This window comes from Artemia sp. Qi Xiang Cuo, chromosome 19, assembly GCF_049724085.1.
Source record: "Artemia sp. Qi Xiang Cuo chromosome 19, ASM4972408v1, whole genome shotgun sequence".
Classification (NCBI taxonomy): Eukaryota; Metazoa; Arthropoda; class Branchiopoda; order Anostraca; family Artemiidae; genus Artemia; species Artemia sp. Qi Xiang Cuo.
Genome location: NC_142812.1, coordinates 40,622,227 through 40,643,484, shown reverse-complemented (window position 1 = coordinate 40,643,484; position 21,258 = coordinate 40,622,227). Strand labels below are relative to the sequence as shown.

The window sequence follows — 21,258 nt, the reverse complement described above, 5'->3', positions numbered from 1 at the left end:
AAACAGGATGAGGGGCTTATTCTATAAGAAATATGTTTTTTTAACTTCCAAGAGGCTAGAGGCTCCAATCAATTGTAAATTTTGTAATGAGTTTTCTTGTGATGTTTGCTAAGATAACTGAAAAAGACGGCGACTTGTTGTTTCCTGAAAAGAATCAGTACCACTGCGGTTCAGTTGACACAGGTGAACATTTCCTTCTAAAATGTAATAACAACCTGAACCCAACATTTTAAGCCTTATAAACGATCAGTCATGGTGACAAGTGGTGAAAAACAGAGCGCGATTGAAACCGACTGTAGAATCAATTATTTTCTTTTGCCGACAGAACATTGGTCTTCGTGGCCCTAAAGACAATAAAGAATTATTGGCAGAGAAGGACCCATTGACAAACAAAAGGAACTTTCAAGTACCAAGTAAATAGTGGTGATATCACTTTCAGATCCCTCCACATCAGTTTTTAATCTTTCCCAACCAGAGAAGCGATAATATGAAAAGATCGGTATGCTCATCAAAGAACGATTCATGCAGGCAGGTGTAGAATGACTGGAACACATGGGGAAACTTTACAAAACGCAACTGCGATACTAATACTTTCCGAACATTTCAGCACTCCTGTAGATTCTAATGACCCTACCCGTCAGCGTGTTATCACTTAAACTAAGTTTTTCTACCTTGAGAAGATATGTTCAAGAAAAGACAATTGCTGAGGAAAGACTCACCAAACTTGCCATTCTTCATCTTTACCGTCATAAGTATAGTAAGCGTCATATGTATATTGTCATAAGTGTAGAATTCGCTTTTCATACGTTTGCTAATAGTACAAATTAGGAGGCGAGAATTTGCAATATAATATCGACAGTGCTTTTCTAAATTTGGTTTTTGAATAGCATTACAGAATTAACAGCTACAATGACGGATGAAAGCAGAGGCATGCAATTTTCAATATCAGTAAGTACTTTAGGTTCAAAATTCCCAGTCCCTAGAGTGGGAATTTTTTGCAAGAAACCACCAGATTTGCGACGCTTCTCGGTTACTAAGGTCCTTGTTTCAGCCTTTCAGTGTGTTGCTATAGCCTTTTTTGATCTCTGGGTCCTGTATCACCAAGCTAAGGTCAAACTCACTGCGCCACTACAGGACATAGACAATTATAGTTAGTTATGTTTGTTTGCTGGTTTAAAAGTTAACTTGGCGCTACCTGCTATTACTATATTTACATGCCTAGCACAATAGAAATTTACAATTCATAATCTTACTCTTAGGGATTTAGGTAGGTAAGGCAATGGCTTATGGCTTTAGGTAGATTCAACAATTTTGCTGGGTTTTCATAGACCTGACAATTTGGTTTTCCCAGAAATAAGTAAAGATGAATATAAACTACTAGTAGGCTGTATTTTCCCCTAAGCTTGTAGTTAATTCTTAGGCTACTCTTACCAATGAGCCTCCACCCCAACATGCTAAGGCTAGAAATAGCCTTAGGATATAGGCCTAAGCAAAATATTATGAATCTCTTACTTAGTTTGGCTTTTTTGGCATGAAACAACCATGGAAAATGAAAAAGCACAACAAATCATTATTATATAGCCTAGCCTAATGATTGACAGACATCCACCACATGGGTAATAGCCTATGGGAGTAAAGTTCATTTGTGATGCAAATGGATGTTATATTTAGAATGAGGATGCAATTCTAGGTATATATTTGCACATTAGGGGGTGTGGGTATACATTCTGTGAATATAGGCTATAGTTTCTAAGAAATTCAGGAATTTCTTGGAAAAACAAGGAACAAATTGAAGATAAAGGCTTGCCCCCAGCAAAATGTGTCAACTAGGATTATTCTCCATATTATGGAGTAAGAATTGTCTTCTTAGTATGTTTCCTTATGTCCAGCTAGACTCCTAGGCCTATGCTTAAAATACTGGTTGGCTGGTTCACTAATTTAAAGATATGTATACACTGTCAAATGAGCCAGCTGGTGGTATCCAATGATTGACTACTTCTGAATGAAGCAAGCTAGGCTCATAGGCCTAGGTTACAAACCAAAGTAGCCTAGCCAAGAGTAAATAGGCATATTAAATATTTCACTGTTCATATTATTGACTTACATTTTAATTGCACATACCAATTTTGAACATACTAATTGCTTTTCTTGCAAATTCAATTCTAAGCCCTTTTAGGACCCTTGAAAATAATAATTTCTTTAATTTTTTGATATAAAATTGGGTTAGCCTATAACTTTTGTTTCAAACTTACTATTTCCATATAAATTCATTTTGTGGAAAATGTATAGGCCAGGTTAATTCACAAACATTGATTTACCAAGCTTAAATTAAATAAAAAAAATCAAAGCAAATCTGCTATGTTTCCTTCTTATTCTGTTAGGCTACTTAAAACTGCCCTTTCATCTATATGTTGAAAAATAACAGAAAAAACATAGCAGGTAGGCCTAAAAAAAACAGAGAAAATGTTTTGAATTTTTATCCAACTTAATTGTGACAAACTAATACTTGCAGATTGTATAACTTTAACAAAATGGATTATATAATGAAATAGTAAGTTTGAAGCAAATGTTTAAACCCTTTTATACCAAAAAACATAGAAAAAAGTAATGGTTTTTGGTAAATTTTTTGTTGTTCATTTTATTGTAAATATATCACTCAATGCCTTTTTTTATGCTCTTTCCAAATATAATAATCATTTTTGTCAGAAATGAATTTTACTCCACCCCTATATATACCAATTCAGGGTGTATATTTTCAGATTAGGGGGGGGGGGGGGGTTGGGGGTAAATTTTATTTCTGATGTGAATGAAAGTTAAGTTTAAACTTTGCCCCCCCCCACCCACCTAAGACAAAATTATGATGAAAATATAACAGTTTAGAAACAAATTTGGGCTATATATTTGCACATTGGGGGTTTGGGGTGGGGGCAAAGCATAGCTTATATTAAGTATGTAGCCTAAACAAACCTATTTTAACCTAACCAAGCCTATTTAACTTAATATATTTTTTTAAGTTAAATAAACAAGCCTATTTAAATTTTTATTATATGACCCCAAAATGTGATTTCGGCCCTTCTGAGCTTGTGGTAGTCATTTTTTGAAATAAATATCTTATCCTAATAAAAAGAAATAATGAAAATAGAATACTTTATTAGCAAAATAATGAAAACTACGACTTAGAAATATGCTCCCAGAATGCAGAGATGTCTTCAAGAATTGTGTCAAAATGAATGCAGCCTTCTGCCTTTACTGCTGCCTGCTACATATACTCTACTAAGTATGAATGTAAATGATGGTGGGATGTACATTTTTTTTCTGTATAAAAAAGAGTTAAAGCATTGGTTTCAAAATTACTATTTGATAATAAATCCATTTTGTTCAAGTTATATAGGCTTAATCTAGAAATACTGATTTGTCATGATTAAGTTGGATAAAAAATATCAAATAAATTTGACAATCTTTTTTCTTTTTTTCTGTTTTAGGCCATCTTTTTTGTTAAAGGATGTGTTTTTGAGTAAATGTCAGAAGACATAACATTTTGTTAAATTTCTAGTGGGCCTCATAATATAGCTATGATGAAAGTGAAAATGTCATTTGATGCCTTTTTTAGGCTCTTTCATAATTCAATGATTGCTTCTGGAACTGATTGTATCTTGAGCCCTTAAAGAAGCCTGAAGGTGTTTTATTTTAATAATGAAAGAGCATAAAAATGATGTCAAATGATGTTTTCACTTTCACCCTAGCTAAATTATATGGCCTGCTGCAAATTTACCATGAAATTTACCCACTCCCACCTCCCTAATGTGCAAATATATACCCTGAATTGGTGATGGCAAAGTTTCAAATTGCAAAATTCAGCTCTATTTTTGTGGATGGCATTAAAAAAAACTTGATATGGTATGAAAACAGTTTATATTTGAGTTGCCTAGTAGATGAGGTTTGAATTGTTATAAATAAGTATTTTTAGAATGTATTACTCTTGAACAAGTTATTTATAAACTAGTGATATACTTTTCAAGAACTTAACAAGTGTTGATAACTTCTTTGTGTGGTTTAAAAAATGAAATACCTTTGGGGCCCCTTTAAGGGCTCAAGATGCAATTAGCCCCTGAAGCAATTATTGAGTTATGAAAGAGCATAAAAAAAGGCATCAAATGGCATTTTCATTTTCATCTTAGCTAAATTATAAGGCCCACTAGAAATTTACCACATTTTGTAAACTTAAAAACTGCATTTTGTCAGGACCAATATTTGATCAACATTGGTACAGTTATATAATTTACAATTATTGATTTGCCTCTATTAGGTTCAATATAAAACATTTCAATTAAATTCTGGTATTTTTTGCCTTTCTATATTAGACTGCTTAAAGATTGCATTTTGACTAAATGTAAAAATCTTCCTAAAAATCAAGGTTCTTAGGTAAACAAAGTGCCATCTGAGTTGTCCTCAATTTGCCTTGCTGAAGTATTACAGATATGGTCTTTTGCCAACCATTATGCATACAGTGTTTTGCTTTAGTTCAATGCCCTCAACATTCCCTGAAAGTTTGAACTAAATATCCTTTTCTTTTCCTAAGATATTGTAGATATGTTCTTTTGACATACTGGATGTAGCCTACATAATGTCTTCTGATTTAGTTCAGCACTTCCAGAAATTTCAACTTGAAGCCCTCAGTCATTCTTAGGATATTAAAGATTTTCAACAACATGAATGCACAAGATGTCTTTGGATTTTGTTCCACACTCCCTCTGCATTCACTGAAAGTTTCAACTCAATACCTTTAGCCATTCCTGAAGTGTTGTACATTTGCCCTGTTGACAACCTGGATACATGTGATGTCTTTTTATTTATTTCAACATTCCTCTAGCATACCCTGAAAGTTTCAACCTCCTATAGTTAGCACATAGTACTATTTGATTTTGGTCAAGATGTTCTGAAAGCTGTGACACAATACTATTAACATTCTTTTGGCAATTTGGATGCACATAGTGCTTTTTTCTTAGTTCAACATGCCCTGAAACTTTCAAATTACCCTTAGCCATTCCTGAGAGGGTTCAGGTATGCTCTTTTGAAAACTTGAATGCACATAGTGTAGTTTGATTTAGTTTAACATTCTCTGAAAGTTTTAACTTTGTATACTTTTTCTTTAAAAAATACCTTTCTTCCCAATAACAAAACTTAGATGTAAAGAATAGGCAACTTGCATAATTTACAACCCTTGTCATGGAGGCACTAGGGGGTTCTGTCATCTTTAGAGACTGGTATAAACAATATGACTATCTAGCATTGGTTATCTGATCTATTTGGACATTAAGGCAGGCCATATAGCCAAAATGGTTGTGGGAAGGGGGATGGTTGTTGCCTTCCAATAATCTTTTACTCTTAAAAAAAGGCACTAGAAATTTCTATTTCTGATCTAATGAGTCTCAAAGGTTTCTAAAATAATTCCTTCCATACAAAGTGGCCTGGTCTAAAAAAAAAACAAACAAATAAACATTGAAGCTATGTTGTGTTTTTCTTGGGCAGTACTCAGGGTTGCCACCACAGTCAGTTCCTAAAGTGCTACAATTGCCCAAATTGGTGTGCCACACAGGAATTTTCAGTGCTACTTAAAAAAAAAAAAAATGCATGTTGCAATATGTGTATGGTTTGTTTAAGTGTACTTATATTGGTTTTAGGTGAATTTTTTAATCTCTTTTAATGCAAAAGAATAAAAATATATCCTGAGCTGATCAGAGGGCTGAATGAGAAAATGTATATGAACAAGGATATCCTGTATCTAAATGTATTTTGATTATTGCCATGCCTAAAAAACATTCTGACATATATTTTGACATGACACACATCCTTTAGTTGCATTTTATGTGTCCATATTTTCAATTTGATCATATAAGAGGAAAAGTGCTACAATCAATGTAGCACACAACAAAATGCTATAGTGCTACACTACAAAATAGTGCCAAAATCAGGGGCATACCCAGCAATAATTTTTGGAGAGGGATATATGTTTTGACTGAGGGATGGTAGTACTGGTTAAAAAGGAAAAATAAAGTTTTTAGGATATAAAGTACATTCTTTAATGAGATATCACTGTAAATGTGCAATCATAAAATAAAATCAAGCCACCTTTTTTTGTTGTGGGCTAGTTTCTCCAAAAGGTCTTCTGCATTGACTGGAACAGCCCTGTGTATGGATAATAAGGTAAATCCATTAAGCTCTTCCTGACCTGAGGCACTCCTGGCATAAGATTTCACTCTTCTGAGCATAGTAAAAGACTGCTTGCACATAGCCATAGCAACGGGAATTGTTGCACCAGTCTTCAAAAATTGATGTAGAGTGGGGAAAATTATCACATTTTGGTGCCAAATTTCCAAACTGTATCCACATTATCCTCCACAGAGCTAACTCAGCCTACAAGCTTCCCTTATAGCTGTCTGCATCAAAGTACCAAAAAATAAGTCAGAGTATCAAATTAATCCTTTGTTTTTTCTTCATCAGGGAAAATACAGTGCTGAGGAAATGGGTATGGCAGTGACTCCAGCAACTTTCTGTGGATAATCCAAATTCATTTATTTCAAAAACAAGACATAGTTCTTGTGGGCAAAGCCCAAATATGATGTCTCTTAGTCATAATTATCAAAATAGAGTTGTCTGATAAAATTTCATCAGGATAAATAAACTAAAGGATAAAAACACTTGAGATTGAGAATAACATTGTCTTATAAAACTTCATCAGGATAAAATAAACTGAACAATAAAAATACTAGAGATCATTGTAATATTTCACAAAGCTTGGTACAAAGCTTTTACTGTAGCGCATGGTGTTACAGTGGACTGAGGTTAGTTTTGGAACCTTCTCAGCCACTTCCCTGGGGGGACAAGATCTTATAAGGACAAAAGGTGGGGGATGGGATATTGAAGGAGGGAGGAGCCAAATCTTTGGCATAATTTTTCTTGGCGGGAGGAAAGGGACTCAAGTTTAATTTCTTTGTGGTAAAAGGAGTAAGGTAGAGGGGAACTACCATAAATGATTTGCAGTGATCTCTTCTGAACTCGTTCTTTTTTATCAGTTTCACCCTGGGTAAGGGCAAAGTGCCAAACTGGACAAACATATTCAACTAAGGGGCAGATGAAAGTGTAAAATATTAGTTTCAGCTTGTCCTTAGGAACTCGAAAATTTTTCAGTGTTTTTAGCATTTGGATTGCACCATTAGCTTTTTTTTACAATTGTCTTTGTATTCTCCCACCATGGGAGGTCAGAAGAAATCACCACACCAAGTAAAGTTATTTTATGGCTTATTAGATTGGAAGCAATAGGAGGTTCGAAAGTCAGTTGAGTATTCTGAAGAAAAGAAAATGTCGTGACTGAGCATTTGTTTTTATTCACAACCATATTTAGTTCAGCTGCCTCTGAGGTAACTTGGTCAATGGAACCAGCAGCATTGCTCTTTGAATCCTTAGATATGATTTCTGTTAAGGACAAGTCGTCAATGTATTTCCATCTGTCCTCCAACTCAGCAGCCATTTCATTTATCATGAGGAGGAAGTCCAGCAGCCCAATCACAGTTCCTTGTGGAATTCCACAAAAAAACTGGCAGAGAAGTGAAAAATTGGTCTGTATACTTCCCAGTTTGCTCTCTATTTGTTAAGAAGCTCTTGATGATTTTAATAATAAAGCTGGGTATATTTTTTTCCAGCATTTTTTGTAAAAGGATTTTGTGATCAACAAGGTCAAGTGCTTTTCTGAAATCAATTGCAATTAAATTTATTCATTTTCCAGGTTCATTCAGGTGTTTTAAAATAAAATCAATTAAATTAACGAGGTAATGAACTGTCAAACACTTAGGGATGTTACCAAGTTGCTTTCAATCAGTTACTTTCAAAAGATATTTTTTCAGCCATGCGGCAACAAAGCTTTCATATATTCTGCTAAAAAATTATGTAACTGTGATTGGCCGGACACCAGAGAAATCATTAGCTGCTCCTTTTTTTGGAATGGGGTAATAAACCCTTTCTTCCATTTCTTTGGAAAATATCCCGTTTTTGTTATATTATTGAAAATTATCTGAGGGGGAAATGATAATTCTTTAGCAAATGCTTTAATGAGAGCAACTAGAATGTCAAAAGGGGCAACAGAGGTTCCTTTACAAATCAAATAATCTGAATTTGGAAATCAAAGCTTGCCCTTACATATCATCTGGACAGTTTTCTATTGCATGGGGGGGAGGCTATTCGAGGATAAAAAAAAATGTAGAGTTATATTATATGTATAACTGAAGAAAATGAAAATACTCTGCAGCTAATGTATAAACAGAAATTTATTGGGTGGGGGGGGAGGGGTAATTGAAAAATGAATGTGCCACATTATACAAAGTGTCAGAAAATGCAATGAAAATTTCCAAATATTGAGGGAGCAAAGGCATTAATTAGAAAAATTATGTCAGTTAAATTACCCTTTCTGTATTCTTTCAAATGTTAATTTTTATTGGCAACTATAAGGTTAACTGTAAAAATTTGTATTCTTTCAGTTGGTTTGCTTTATTTTTGTGATAAAGTTACAACTTGATAATACATGGTTAGTGTTGACTTCATTATGTTGGATCTTGTAGATTTTGCTCTTTCTTAGAAGTCTGGCTTGATTTAACCTTGTTGATTTTGTTTCCATAACAAAACTCAGTTAGGGAAAGCAAGCAGGGGAAAGGGAGGAGGAGTTGCTTTGAACCAATGATTGCTTGGAAGACCAGAATTTCTTTGCTGTAATTTAAGGTAAGTTGCTGAGCTTTTTTGTGAGTAAAAAAATGCATTTACATGTTATTACTTTTGCCTCTCAAAGAACATTAACCACAAATCTGATTTCAGGGTATAGGTAGGAGTCATGGGTGATGTAATAACAATTGATGATGAAGGGATTAATGATGAAAATTTAGAGATCACTGAAGTGTCATCAGTTGTGATCACTAAAGTGGACACAGCTGATCCTCTCACTGAATCTGAAGAGACTAGAAAAACAAGAAAAAAAAGGGCAAAGGTATTCAATATTTTTTTTTAATTTTAATGCTGGGAATACTATAGGCCTACCCCAAACATTTATATAAAGATGAAATATATTAGAATGGGCCAGATGAAACTAGGTGAAACTGGGCCAGTTTTTTTTTTATATATAACAATATCTGTAAAACAGGGTATCAAACGCACTTATCATAGAATTTGCTTCTATTGGCATTATGTAAGGTATCACAATTATTGAATTTCAATTTTAAATAACAATGTAGGGAAGTTTTCAAACAGTTCATGAAAAGAGCTGGAAAATTTCAATTTCAAATAAAATGTACAAAACAAGGAAGAATTGCTCCCTATATTGTGACTACAACAAACATGTTCCTCAATGATGAGGGTATACCTTTGCATGATTGCCCAGTATGGTGGTCCTTAGGAAATGCGAAAAAAAATTTTTACTCTTTTTTTATGGGGCACGGTCTGAAATGATTCCATTCTGATTATAATTGAACAATAAACAAGCATTTTAGCATTATTATCAATTTCAGAGGTCCCTATCATAACTATTAGAAATGTGTAAGCAAGCTTTGATAAAAAAAAAGTGCACAATAATGCCATTTAATTAAATAATATCAGACGTGACTGTTGAGTTGCTGTACACTAAACAGAAAATAGGGGATTGGCAATAGTGTCCAGCAATAGTAATGGTGTCCAGTCACTTCAATTGTCAAACTACACAGTTCACATATGGGCTTCAGACTGGTTCATCAGTGTTTTTTTGGTTCAATCACTGTAATGCTGTCAGTACTCCTTGACAACTAGCAACAGGAACTGTTTCTGTTCTTCAGATGTTGTGTGCAGTTGGTTATAGTCATCCATCAGTGCAAAACCACGTTCGGCAATGTCATTGATTACCCTCATGCTGTGCACTATATTTTTAACTGTCTGGTAGTCTTCGTCAACTGACCACAAATCAATTTTCTTAGTTAGGAATGATGAAGGCAGTCCGGTAATGCTGAAGAATCTGTTGGTATTCTGCGTGACAAAGTTTTCTAACTTCTTCTCCGCGAGTGTCAATGGGTCCACTGTTATTCTCTTCAGAGGGTGCTCTGCTCCTGATGTTTGCAGAGCCGTAACCATATAATGTTTGGTGTCATTTGATACGTCGTTGTCAAAGAAGGCAAGTGCCACCAATTCCTCTGATAAGTACCATAGATGTCGTATTATTTTGTTCAAGGCAGTTTTTGATATCGATTCTGATATTTTTCTGTAGCTGTAGATGTCCTTGAGAAGTTGGAGGTCAATACGAGGGGAAGATGGTGCTGACGATGCCTGAAACCATGCTTTCGCGTAGATGATCACAGTGAATTGAAATATCAGCAAGAGCCTTTTCGTGAGTTTGAACTGACTTCTGAACATCCAGATCTTTAGCGTATATATGGCCTTTGCCATCCACCTTGCTTGATGCAGCCCAGCTGGAGCTCTGAACGAGATTCTCTTAGATGGCGTGCCACCGAGGAATATGATTGTCAAGTCCAAAAGCTCACGGTAATCATCACGGGGTTGATACGCTAGTGTCTGCATCTCAGCAAATGCTATGATAACTGTGATTACATGTGAAACAGCTGTAAACACGCACTCGTCTGATGAAGCCGTCTGAAAGTCTGCTCTGTTAATAAACTGCCAGGTTTTCTTAAACCGGTTGAAAATTGTTATCTCTGGGCCTTTTCTAGGACCAAGGCAATCAAGAACCACTGCTTGTAAGACTATTTCTAAGGTATGATGTCGACAAGCAAACCAAAGCATGTCCTTGTCAAGTTTTTGTTCCAGAAGTATGCAAGCACCATTTCTTGGACTGGAATTGACAGATGTGGTGTCAAAACACATGCATTTTACATTATCTGTAATGTTCCAAGCCACAGCTGCTTCAAAAACTGCTGCTGTAGAAGGTCGGCCAGTTCCCAAGGCTAGCTTTGGAACACCAAGACGCTGATCTACACCTACTCTGGAGACCAAAATTGGATGGCAATCAACAATCTGTCTGCTGCAGATATCCTCTAGGAGTTTTCCATCCCAGTGAATAGTTAGAGGAACTGTTGGTTTAAACTCCAGTTGTAGATTTTCGGCTATTACCTGGTGCTGCTTCATCCTGTCTCTGCGAATTGAAGAGCGATTGATATTATATTCAGCAGGATCATGACCAAGGTGTTGCAGAGTCGGAACAAGAAGTAATGCAGCACTTCGGTCACTAACTTTAGCCACATCCAGACAGGCTGACATTTTGTCATCCAATATGTATATTCGTCCTCTTTTTTGACTTTTTGCTGAGGTTGACGGTTTTATATCTTCTGTTTTAGGGTCTTTAATTTCTTGACCTTTTTTGCTGTCAGTTACACTGTCAGAGGATGATTCCAGTGTCACTTTCTTTTCTCTTGTTTATTACTCTTTCCTTTTCTGAGATGATGCTCTTTTTCTTTCTAAAACCTTGTCGACACTGCCCATCTGTCCATAGAGTCCTGGTTCCCGCTGCGCTAACAGAAACTTACGGTCTTCTTGAATACGTATCATTTCCATTGCGTTGGTGTGGGTAATCTCAAACAAAACGTCCAGACCAACTTTCCACTCTTCTTCCTTCTTTTTCAGTGTCTCAGAATACTTAACTTTTTTCTCTTTATTTCTCTTCAGGTTGTCATACTCCTTAGAGAGTCACTGAATTTTGTTTACCACATGTTTCTTGAGTCTTGTTGGAATGTGTGCCTTTGCCCAAACTGCAAGAACGTCATTGGCTGTGGAATGTGCTGCTTCACAGACTGTCTTGTTCGTCACTTGCTTGTAGTGATAGAATAGCACCATGACCTCCTTTTTCAATGGTAGTTTTGTTGAAATCAGAGTGTTTGATAATTGCCCGATGAGCCATATGTCTGTTTTACTTCTTGTAGTTGGTTTTAATATTGCATCAGTACTGTCACTTGTACAAACCATGCAGTCCATGATGTCACTCATTGCTGTGTCAGTGTCAGTGTATCTTTAACAAAGTATGAGATTAATAAAGTTACCTGTATCAGTGTGAAGCATAATTAATATATTGCAGTTCATAAAACTAATAAAAACCTGAAATTTGCATTTTTCACTCACATTGCATGCAACAAAAATAGCGTCCTGTGCTGAAATGCATTGTGGGAAGCCTGCAGATAAATAAGTAAAAAAGTCCAGCAGTTCAGAAAGCTATCATGCTGTATTATAGTGTAGTGTTGACTGTTGAAATGTTGAAAACTGTGCAAGGCATGCAGCATTGAGCAATGAGCATGCAGTAACCAAAAACTTTAACCTCTTGTAGGGACCTCTTAATATTAATATATTTGGCTCTTTTTTAGGATTTTGTGGTATTTTAACAATATAAACAAGATTAGAGGGTGCCTGCTGAAGAAATCCTACTTTGAAAAATAAGAACCACCCTATTGCGCAGCATCAGGTTGCACCTCAGGTACATGTTTTTAACTACTAAAATAGATAAAATGCAGCATATTCCCCAAAACGGGTATAGTATACTGAAACAGGATTTAAAATTGCCCTCTCTGTACAAAATCGTAATATTTAATGTCAAAAGAAACAATTTGTGGTAAATTTTGCTGAAGTTGCTCTATATCATTATTATTGCCATATAAGAAAATTCTGCATGCTTTTTATTTGTGAAAACATTTCTGGACACTATTGCTACTAAACTGCTGTGAAATTACTGAAATCTTTAGCAAAAATACATGGTTTATTTTGCAACATCATGCCACCAGTTTCAAGTAACAATCTCATATTATGGATATAACCAATTTTTTCAATCAAAGACATCTTTTGATGTCCAATATAGACTGACAAATGGCAATATATACAAGATTTATGTTTTTTAAATTTGGATGAGAAACATATTTCAAGCAAAGATTTAGCCTATTTTGTCCAAAAAGACTATGCATAATCCTGCCCTTCCTGAGGATATCAGAATATCAATTTTGCTTATTCATAATTTAAGACATAGCCTATGAGTTGTTCAAATTGATGAGGTCAAAAAGCAAGAAAAAGAAAAGAATATGGAAGAAAGATTTGTTTCTTGTTGTGATGATAATGTAATGGTCACCTGGTGGAAAAATGCTGAGGGTCTTATAGAATTTTTATGTATGTAAGTACTATACGTACATACATGCACACAATCCTGATCCTTGGAGGGAAGGAAAGGGTACAAAACGTGGGGTGCTGCATGATTTCTCCCAGAATTTCCTGGGGCTTATCTGATCAATTAGAGAGAACTGAACTTACCAAACCCTTCCCCCAACAATTGAATAATGAAAAAATGGAGCGGGTAATTTCAAGACATTGAAATTAAGCAAAATCAAAGAATATTAACGAATATTCCGACTTTTCAGTTGTTATCAGTGGACATAAGCTGTTGTTTTATCAGTTTTCATTTCCAGTAATCAAACACCTTCTATAATTAATCAATTTTTAGCTGAAGTATTCAAAATCAAAATGGTTTGCATAGTTTTTCTTTTGTGGCTTAGCTTAGAGCCTAAAATGAAGCATCTAAAAGAGCAGACATTTTGACCCTTTTGGAAATGTTATAATGCCATATATCTAATATGTTAGTAGAAATTTTAGTTTATGTTAACAAACCATAGATGTTTTATATTGATTTAGTTTTGACTTGAATGGATTATAACCCGTCTGAGAAGTGTTCGGTTTTTTTTTTACTAAAACCCCTTTTGTAGAATGGCATGTCAGATGAGGTGGACGATTCAGTCACAGATTCTGAGAGTGGATTGTCAACGTGTAATCTAACAGCAGGTAAGTAGCAACAATCCATTGAAAGTGCTCTACCTTGGCGCGTAGGGCTATTCTTCCTCGAATAAGGTTATTACAAGTTAAAACACCTTCTGTTTTATAAGAAAAAAAAACTCCCTCCAAGGTAAAGGTCTAACAAAAACATGTATAAATTGTTGGATAAAAAATCAGAAATAATTTAAAAAGAGTTAAGTAAACTTAATAGCAGTTGACAAATTTACAAAAGAAAATAACAGCTTCATATATTGTTACTGCAATAGATGTTTTCTTAATGAGAGCACACCCTTGTACAAATGCCCAGCGCCAAGTCTTTTCCGCCCTCATACATTTTTAAGTAACATCAAAGTAGAGTCTTTTTCTGGACTCTCACAAAGAGGTACTATATGATAAAATGGGAGTTAAATTGGTCTTTGCTACCGGAACAGTGCGTATAGCACCGTGGAAAAACTCAAAACAAGGCCTCCATGCTGCCTCCCTTTTCTCCCTGAAAGTCAGTATGTCTATGAGGTGTCCAGTAATTTTCTCCCTTGTTTGTATAGTTTGCCCAATTTTTCGTGTTTTTTCTTTGCGCCCCCTCCCTCCATGAAATAAATATATCCAAACATACCATAGCAAGAAGGGGGGGGATAAGTATCTGATAAATCAGATACAGAGTCAAACATGTTGTATATTTGTTTCTAGGAGTGGGACCAATGTTATACAAGCATAAATCTGTGTGTATGTATTTTTTTTATTATATAGATCTCAGTCGTTTGAATTTTTTTTAGGGGGGAGGCTCACCGAATGTCAGGTATTACCAAGAATATTCACAATGCATGTAGGCATGGTAATCATCATTGACCCACAGCAACTTGATAAGCAAAACGCATCAAGGTATATGATCTTAATCTTCATGACGGTTTTGGCCCCTTAACTGGAAGGGAAAATACTAAGATTCATATTTTATAGAAATAAATAGAAAAGTGTTGTTTTCCATGGTGCTAAAATAAAAGAAATAAGAATATGTTTTGATATATTTTGTTTTGAAGAGCTTTCAAAATGTATTAAGGCTTATTTATAATCGTCAGGCCATGAAGGAAGCCTGAAGGTTAATGTCTACTTAATATCTTGATTTTCTAGTTGTCAATTGTATGTTTAATAGTTTACTTGTGATTTGTCTCCTCAGAAAGTTTTAGAGACCAGGACTTACGTAAAAATGTGCTGCCCTATAGTTTTTGGGCCACATTATGGCCTGGTTGCCTGGTATATTAAGTTTTTGCTATGTTTTTATTGAAAACCAAAAGTTGAACTAGTCTACGAAACATCGGGGTAGTGGGTAAAGGATTATCCAATCATAAAAATGCAAACATGGCATTTTTGTTTTGTTATCTCCCTTGTATTTTAAGTTACTCCTAATCATATAGTTCTATTATCCAACTGGTCCTTATTGCATGCTACAATTTGCCTAAACTTTATAAAACATATAAAATTATGTCCATATAAAGTATCAAGAGAATATTAGATTGTTGAAGAGAGATCACCTTAAAAATGGGTATTTTGTACACACAAATAAAGTAGTGAAACTTTTACCCTTCTAAGGAATATTTGAAAAATTTTCCCCTGCTGAGGACGATTTTAGGGACAGGCCATTAAAGTATTTGCTATGATTAATTAATTGGACAATAAAACTGTTTTAAGTGAAAAACTGCTTTAGGAGTGCTGCTTCTCCAGTTAATATTTGATTTTTCACAGACCCGGTCAATAGGTACCAGAATTAAATAGAAGTTGCTCATTTTTGTCAAAATTAACCAAAAGGTACCATATAAAATGAACCACTGCAGATAAAAAAAAGTACCAAAAATAGTACATTAGCACCGTGGGTAGCAACCCAGCCACGGTAGAATGCCAATGAAAATTGCCAAATACAATATTGAATGGGGTTTCAATTTTACAGGATTTTACCTTCTTTTTGTTATTTTGAAATAAAGATAACTCAGCTTTGGTTAAGAATGATAGAATTGGTAACAATACCTGTTCCTTACTTTTGATTTCAGTACTGTTCTAACAAAGCAAAAAAAAAAATTATCTTGCTATATTGACGACGCATTGCTTAAAGGGAGGAAGGGATGGGGGCCAGATATTCCACCCCAACCCTAGATTTGCACAGACAAAGCTGCTGCGATATGCAATATTCGTCAATTGTCTGACCGAGCTATGTTCTTGTATTTTCTAAGTTTTAGAGTCATTATTGGACTAAGTTCGAATAACAGCTGTATTTGTCTAAGTTCATTCTGCAATATTTATGGCCAACAAAACAGGAATTGATGATGAACTTTAATTAAAGCAAAAATGAATTTTATTAGGTATTATTTTGATTCAAATTTTGATTAAAAAAATTTAAATCTAATTTGTCATTAGTCTGTGATTAAATCTACATTAAAGTGATTAGTTCCGATCGCCCCCCCCCCCCTGGTTTGGGCAAAAAGTTCTATCATTAGATTTTCTTTTTCTGTGACTTGATTGTGATATCAACGCTTGGATCAACGTAACTTTGAAAAGGTTCTGACGACACTTGGTCTGCCTGGCTTAAGTCTTTAGCGAACTGTCTAGAGTGTTTGGTGTCACCCGAGTTTACAAGGCATTTTGTAGCTTGTCATCTCGTAATTAGTTGAAGCGTTTCAGACAGTGTGCCTTTCAAAACCTGTTTCTTATTCAATAACTAAGCAAAAATCTTGAACTGACTCCAATAACACATACGCCTTAGGGTTAGTCCCGATTCTAGAAGGGACGAGAATAACACTGCTGCGCTTAAGGTAGGTGATAAGATTAGCAACTAGTTTCGTATTAAGGCATGAGTTAAGCAGGGGTGTGTTCTATCCCCCTTTATATGGATCATTTTGATGGATTTTGTCTTAATGAGCACAGGAAGACAATGGGAGAACATGTAATCAAATGGGGAGAAAATACTTTCGCTAAGGCTAGGAATAAGTGAAGATGAAAAAGTGACGTTGGGTAGCTAAAAGATTCATCAACTGGATAGCTTCACTTTCTGGTAGTATTATTAGTAAAGACGGTGGAAGCAGTGAAGATGTTACACGTAGAAGCCAAGGCTCAGGGTGTTTTTTTACAGTTAAAAAAAGTTTGGAAGAATAAGAAGATAAGTCTGCAAACTAAGATTAGAATATTGGAAGCTACAGTGGTAAAATATGGTTCTGAAGCATGGGCGCTCCGAAGAGTGGATGAAGATATGTTAGATGTTTTCCAGGGAAATTGCCTACGGATTGTTCTGGGTACCCGGCTGACTGACCGTATCTCAAACAGTAGGCAGTACGAAAAGTGTGGTTCAATCCCGCTTTCTAGGGCTATAGTGAGAGAAAGGTTGAGGTGGCTAGGGCACGTTCTGCTGATGAAAGATTACATATGGCCGAAGGTTCCCTTTTTTGGCCAACCGTCTAGGGCAAAACGGAAAGCAGGTGGTCCGTGGCTGGGGTGGGAGGAAGTCATAAGAAAGATTTAAGGGAAATGGTAACTTCCTGAGAGGCTGTAAAGAGGCAGGCTTTGAACAGATTGGGATGAAGGAGGAGTGTGCGTAGCTGTGTCAGCCTCAGGTGTCTTGGTACTGTGGTGAGTTCTTAGTAATAGTTGGTAAATCTCAATTATGCTGGAGTAAAATAAGCTCTGTCCGATAATTTTGTCTATCAAACCGGAATTGGACTCATTTCAGAGCCTAACTCAATACTATGCTCTGACAGGGATCGGATGTCACATTGAGTGCCGGATTTTGAGGTGTCCAGTGAAAAAGAGCTCTATGTGGTCAACTATTCAGTTTGCTTCTGTTTCAATTTAAAGTTGAAAAATTTCACTTCTCTCTTCGGCAAAATCACGTTAAAAAAGAACAACACTTTTTACTCAATTGTGAAACTCGTCAGTTCTTCCTGCTAAAAATTAATAGGGGTTTCAAAAACATAATTCGGTAGATTGATAAAAGAGCAAAATGTTTGTGGTTTGTTGATGCACTAAAACCGTAGGAAGGCAGAAAATACCAAAACACGCATAGGGAATACAAACCATACTAAACTGAATTCAGATAGTTGCGTCACCTGGAAAAAGACCAAGAGATGTTGGGTTGCGAATTCTGGCTGGATGTTGAATTAAATGCGAAATTCCTGAAAGTGGAATGCCAATTATACGTTTTTACTGGTGCCTGCAGAAGAAGCTTATATCTATATTGTTGGGCAGAGAAACGAATTGTTCAACTACCATCACAAACAAAAGTAAACCAAATATTTGTTTGCTTGAAGGCATTTTTTTTCATTGGACTGCAAGAAATTCTGCTATCGAAGCAAAGTTCGACTCCTATCAGTTCCGAGCTTGAAGCTACGTTGTGGCAGACGATGGTAAATTTTGTGAAGCAACCAAGCGATGCTGATGTGCTAATTCCCGCTGGTTCTGTCTAATTGAAAATTGAGTGGGATGCCAATAACACAATTTTACACTATCATAATTTTTTTTTAGTTTTATTATATTCTTGATCTAATTGACCAGAGAAGATTAAAAAACTGATCTGAAACAGAAGTGAAACCAATATTTATCTTCATCAAGACTTTTCATAGGTGACCAAAAAGCCAACTACCGGCGTAAATGTTCAACTCATGTCAGAACTAAGCTTTATGCTAAATAAACAACATAAAACTGTGAATTTTGTCATGCAATGTCGGTTTGTGAATTATCATGTATCATTTGAAATTAGAGTTCTTGAAAGCAAAAGAGGAATCCCCAATAGTAAATTTTTACCTCTGCATAAACATGAAACTCTTATTTATTTCAAACACAATTTGGCTGGCCGATTCTTTTCCCTGCGGTCTGAAACAACAAACAAGTATTTAACCTTTGTGAAGGCATTTTTTAATTTGGTGATATAAAATCTGGCTGGGGAACTGATATTTGAGCTCCCAGTCCAGCTGATTGTGCCTTATGGCTCTGATTGTGAGCTCATTTGAAGTCTCTAAATCTACAGATTGTTAAGAAAAATAGTCCCATAGAGTCTTTAATCCTCAGGGTATCCAATGAAACAGCCTTCATCTCTTAATTTTTTAAAAATTCATCACAATACTTGTAATTAATTAGCTTTTACCTCGTTTGACAGTATAGAGAAGTAGCCTAGACTTTTTTCCTAAAATTATTCTGTGACTTAAGTAAATCGCCTTATGTTAAATCTCTGAACCTACAATTCATCATAACGCTTATAATTAATAGGCTGCCTCGTTTGATAGTAAAGAAACATAGATTTTTTTTTCCTATAAAAATTTAACAGGTTGCACGTTTGGTAAGCAGAGATGTATCAAATGAAAAAAAAAGTGTATGGTTGTATGCCAAAGGTAATCAAAAAGTGGTAGCCTGCCTTAGCGAGTCGAATTAATCTCATGAATAGATCAAAACAAACAAATGTTAGCAATTGGTAATTTTGTCTAAATCGAAAACTGATGAATTACAGAAAAATTTTGGAAAAACCTCAAATTTGGTGGGGAGCCCGGAACCAGGTACACATCTCTTCTTTTGCGGACAAGCTTGAACACGAAGACGATGGTGATTTTCTTAAATTACATAATTGCAATTGTTTTAGAATTTTTTATTGAACCCAATCCTCTTTGTTTAGTTTTGTCTTCTCTTTTTGTTTTTGTTACAGGTGAAAAGATTGAAAGGAAGGTTATTACTGTGACAAGGTCCACAACTGTAAAAGAAGAAGTGACCAAAAAAATCCATGATAGCGAAGAAGAAAATGGTAAGTAATCACATTAGCACAATGTAAATTTGCATGTGTGTGTGTGTGTGTGTGTGTGTGTGTGTGTGTAGTGGGGGGGGGGGGTCAAGTCTCAAAAATACCCTTTTTAGAAGGGAAGGGGCTATAATCCAAAATTATTTGTATTTAAAAGAAAAACTATAAAAAAGAAGAAACTATAAAAAAGAAGTAAGGAAAAGGAAGGGCACTGGCTCGAGGCATAAAATTAACTATTTCTACGTTTGAACAGCAAAAACGTTTTTCTTTTCTTCAGAAAGACATTAAACAAAATATGGAAAACAAAGTCATTTCAATTCTACGTTCTGGGAATGTTTTGTAAACTGTCCTATGTATCACCGCCCCAGTTTTCCAAATAAAACAGTCGAATTCAATAACAATTATGGAGAACAGGTCGTCGTGTTCAGAACGATTTATTTCATATTTTCTTAATAAAATTTGTTTACCTTTCGACGAAACTGCTGTTTTTCCCCACGAATTTAAACAATAAAAATATTTAAGAATTACTGTGTGTAGTTGATTAATGGTCACTCCCTTTTGGATAATAAATACAATTAGACTACCAGTTGTTGAGCTTGTCATGTACTTGTAGCCCCCAGAAATGTGACCACAGACTAATGACCTCTTACAAATGTGAAGGGGCACAATAGCTCATCGAAAAGAATTGAAGATGCCTATTGGTTCCATAAAATTCAAAGCAAACTATTAGGTTCACGGGAACGTTCTATAAAATTCAAAACAAACTATTAGGCTCACTGGAATGTTTTATAGAATTCAAAACAAACTATTAGGCTCGCTGGAGCGTTCTATATAATTCAAAACAAACTATTAGGCTCACTGGAACGTTCTATATAATTCAAAACAAACTATTATGCTCACTGGAACGTCCTATATAATTAGAAAATAAACTATTAGGCTCACTGGAACATTCTATATAATTCAAAACATACTATTAGGCTCACCGGAACGTCCTATACAATTCGAAAATAAACTATTAGGGTAACTGGAACGTTCTGTATAATTCAAAAATAAACTATTAGGCTCGCTGAAACGTTCTATATAGTTCAAAACAAACTATTAGGCTCGCTGGAGCGTTCTATATAATTCAAAACAAACTATTAGGCTCACTGGAACGTTCTATATAATTCAAAACAAACTATTAGGCTCACCGGAACGTCCTATATAATTCGAAAATAAACTATTAGGCTCACTGGATCGTTCTATATAATTCAAAGCAAATTATTAGGCTCACTGGAACGTTCTATATAATCCAAAAATAAACTATTAGGGTAACTGGAACGTTCTATATAATTCAAAAATAAACTATTAGGATCCCTGGAACGTTCTATATAATTCAAAGCAAACTATTAGGCTCACTGGAACGTTCTATATAATTCAAAACAAACTATTAGGCTCACTGGAACGTTTTATAAAATTCAAAAGAAACTATTAGGCTCACTGGAACGTTCTATATAATACAAAACAAACTATTCTGTCAACGAAATCATATGGGAACTTCTTGAAATTAATTTTTAGTTATGCATGAAAATGAAAATTAACACAGAGTTTTTAGACTCTCCTTTTGCTTCTTTTCTGGGTTCCCTCGACTAATTCCTATAAATTTGAAAGAATACTGTTATATTTGTATCATTTAC

General features: G+C 35.2%; 1 protein-coding gene across 3 annotated transcripts in view; it reads left to right on the top strand.

Annotated features, from left to right (window-relative positions):
• Positions 1-932: 932 nt before the first annotated feature.
• Positions 933-21,258, top strand: part of Su(var)3-3 (lysine-specific histone demethylase Su(var)3-3) — a 69,328-nt gene continuing 49,002 nt past the window's right edge. The window contains exons 1-4 of one of the 3 annotated variants that reach the window (XM_089105611.1): positions 933-948; positions 8,863-9,031; positions 13,755-13,830; positions 19,493-19,588. In XM_089105611.1, the coding sequence (XP_088961737.1) occupies positions 8,879-9,031; positions 13,755-13,830; positions 19,493-19,588 (325 nt within the window). In that variant the 5' untranslated portion in view covers positions 933-948; positions 8,863-8,878. Of the gene's footprint in view, positions 949-1,242; positions 1,272-8,862; positions 9,032-13,754; positions 13,831-19,492; positions 19,589-21,258 lie in introns of those variants that run through there. The other 2 variants (XM_089105610.1, XM_089105609.1) reach the window with 2 other exon arrangements.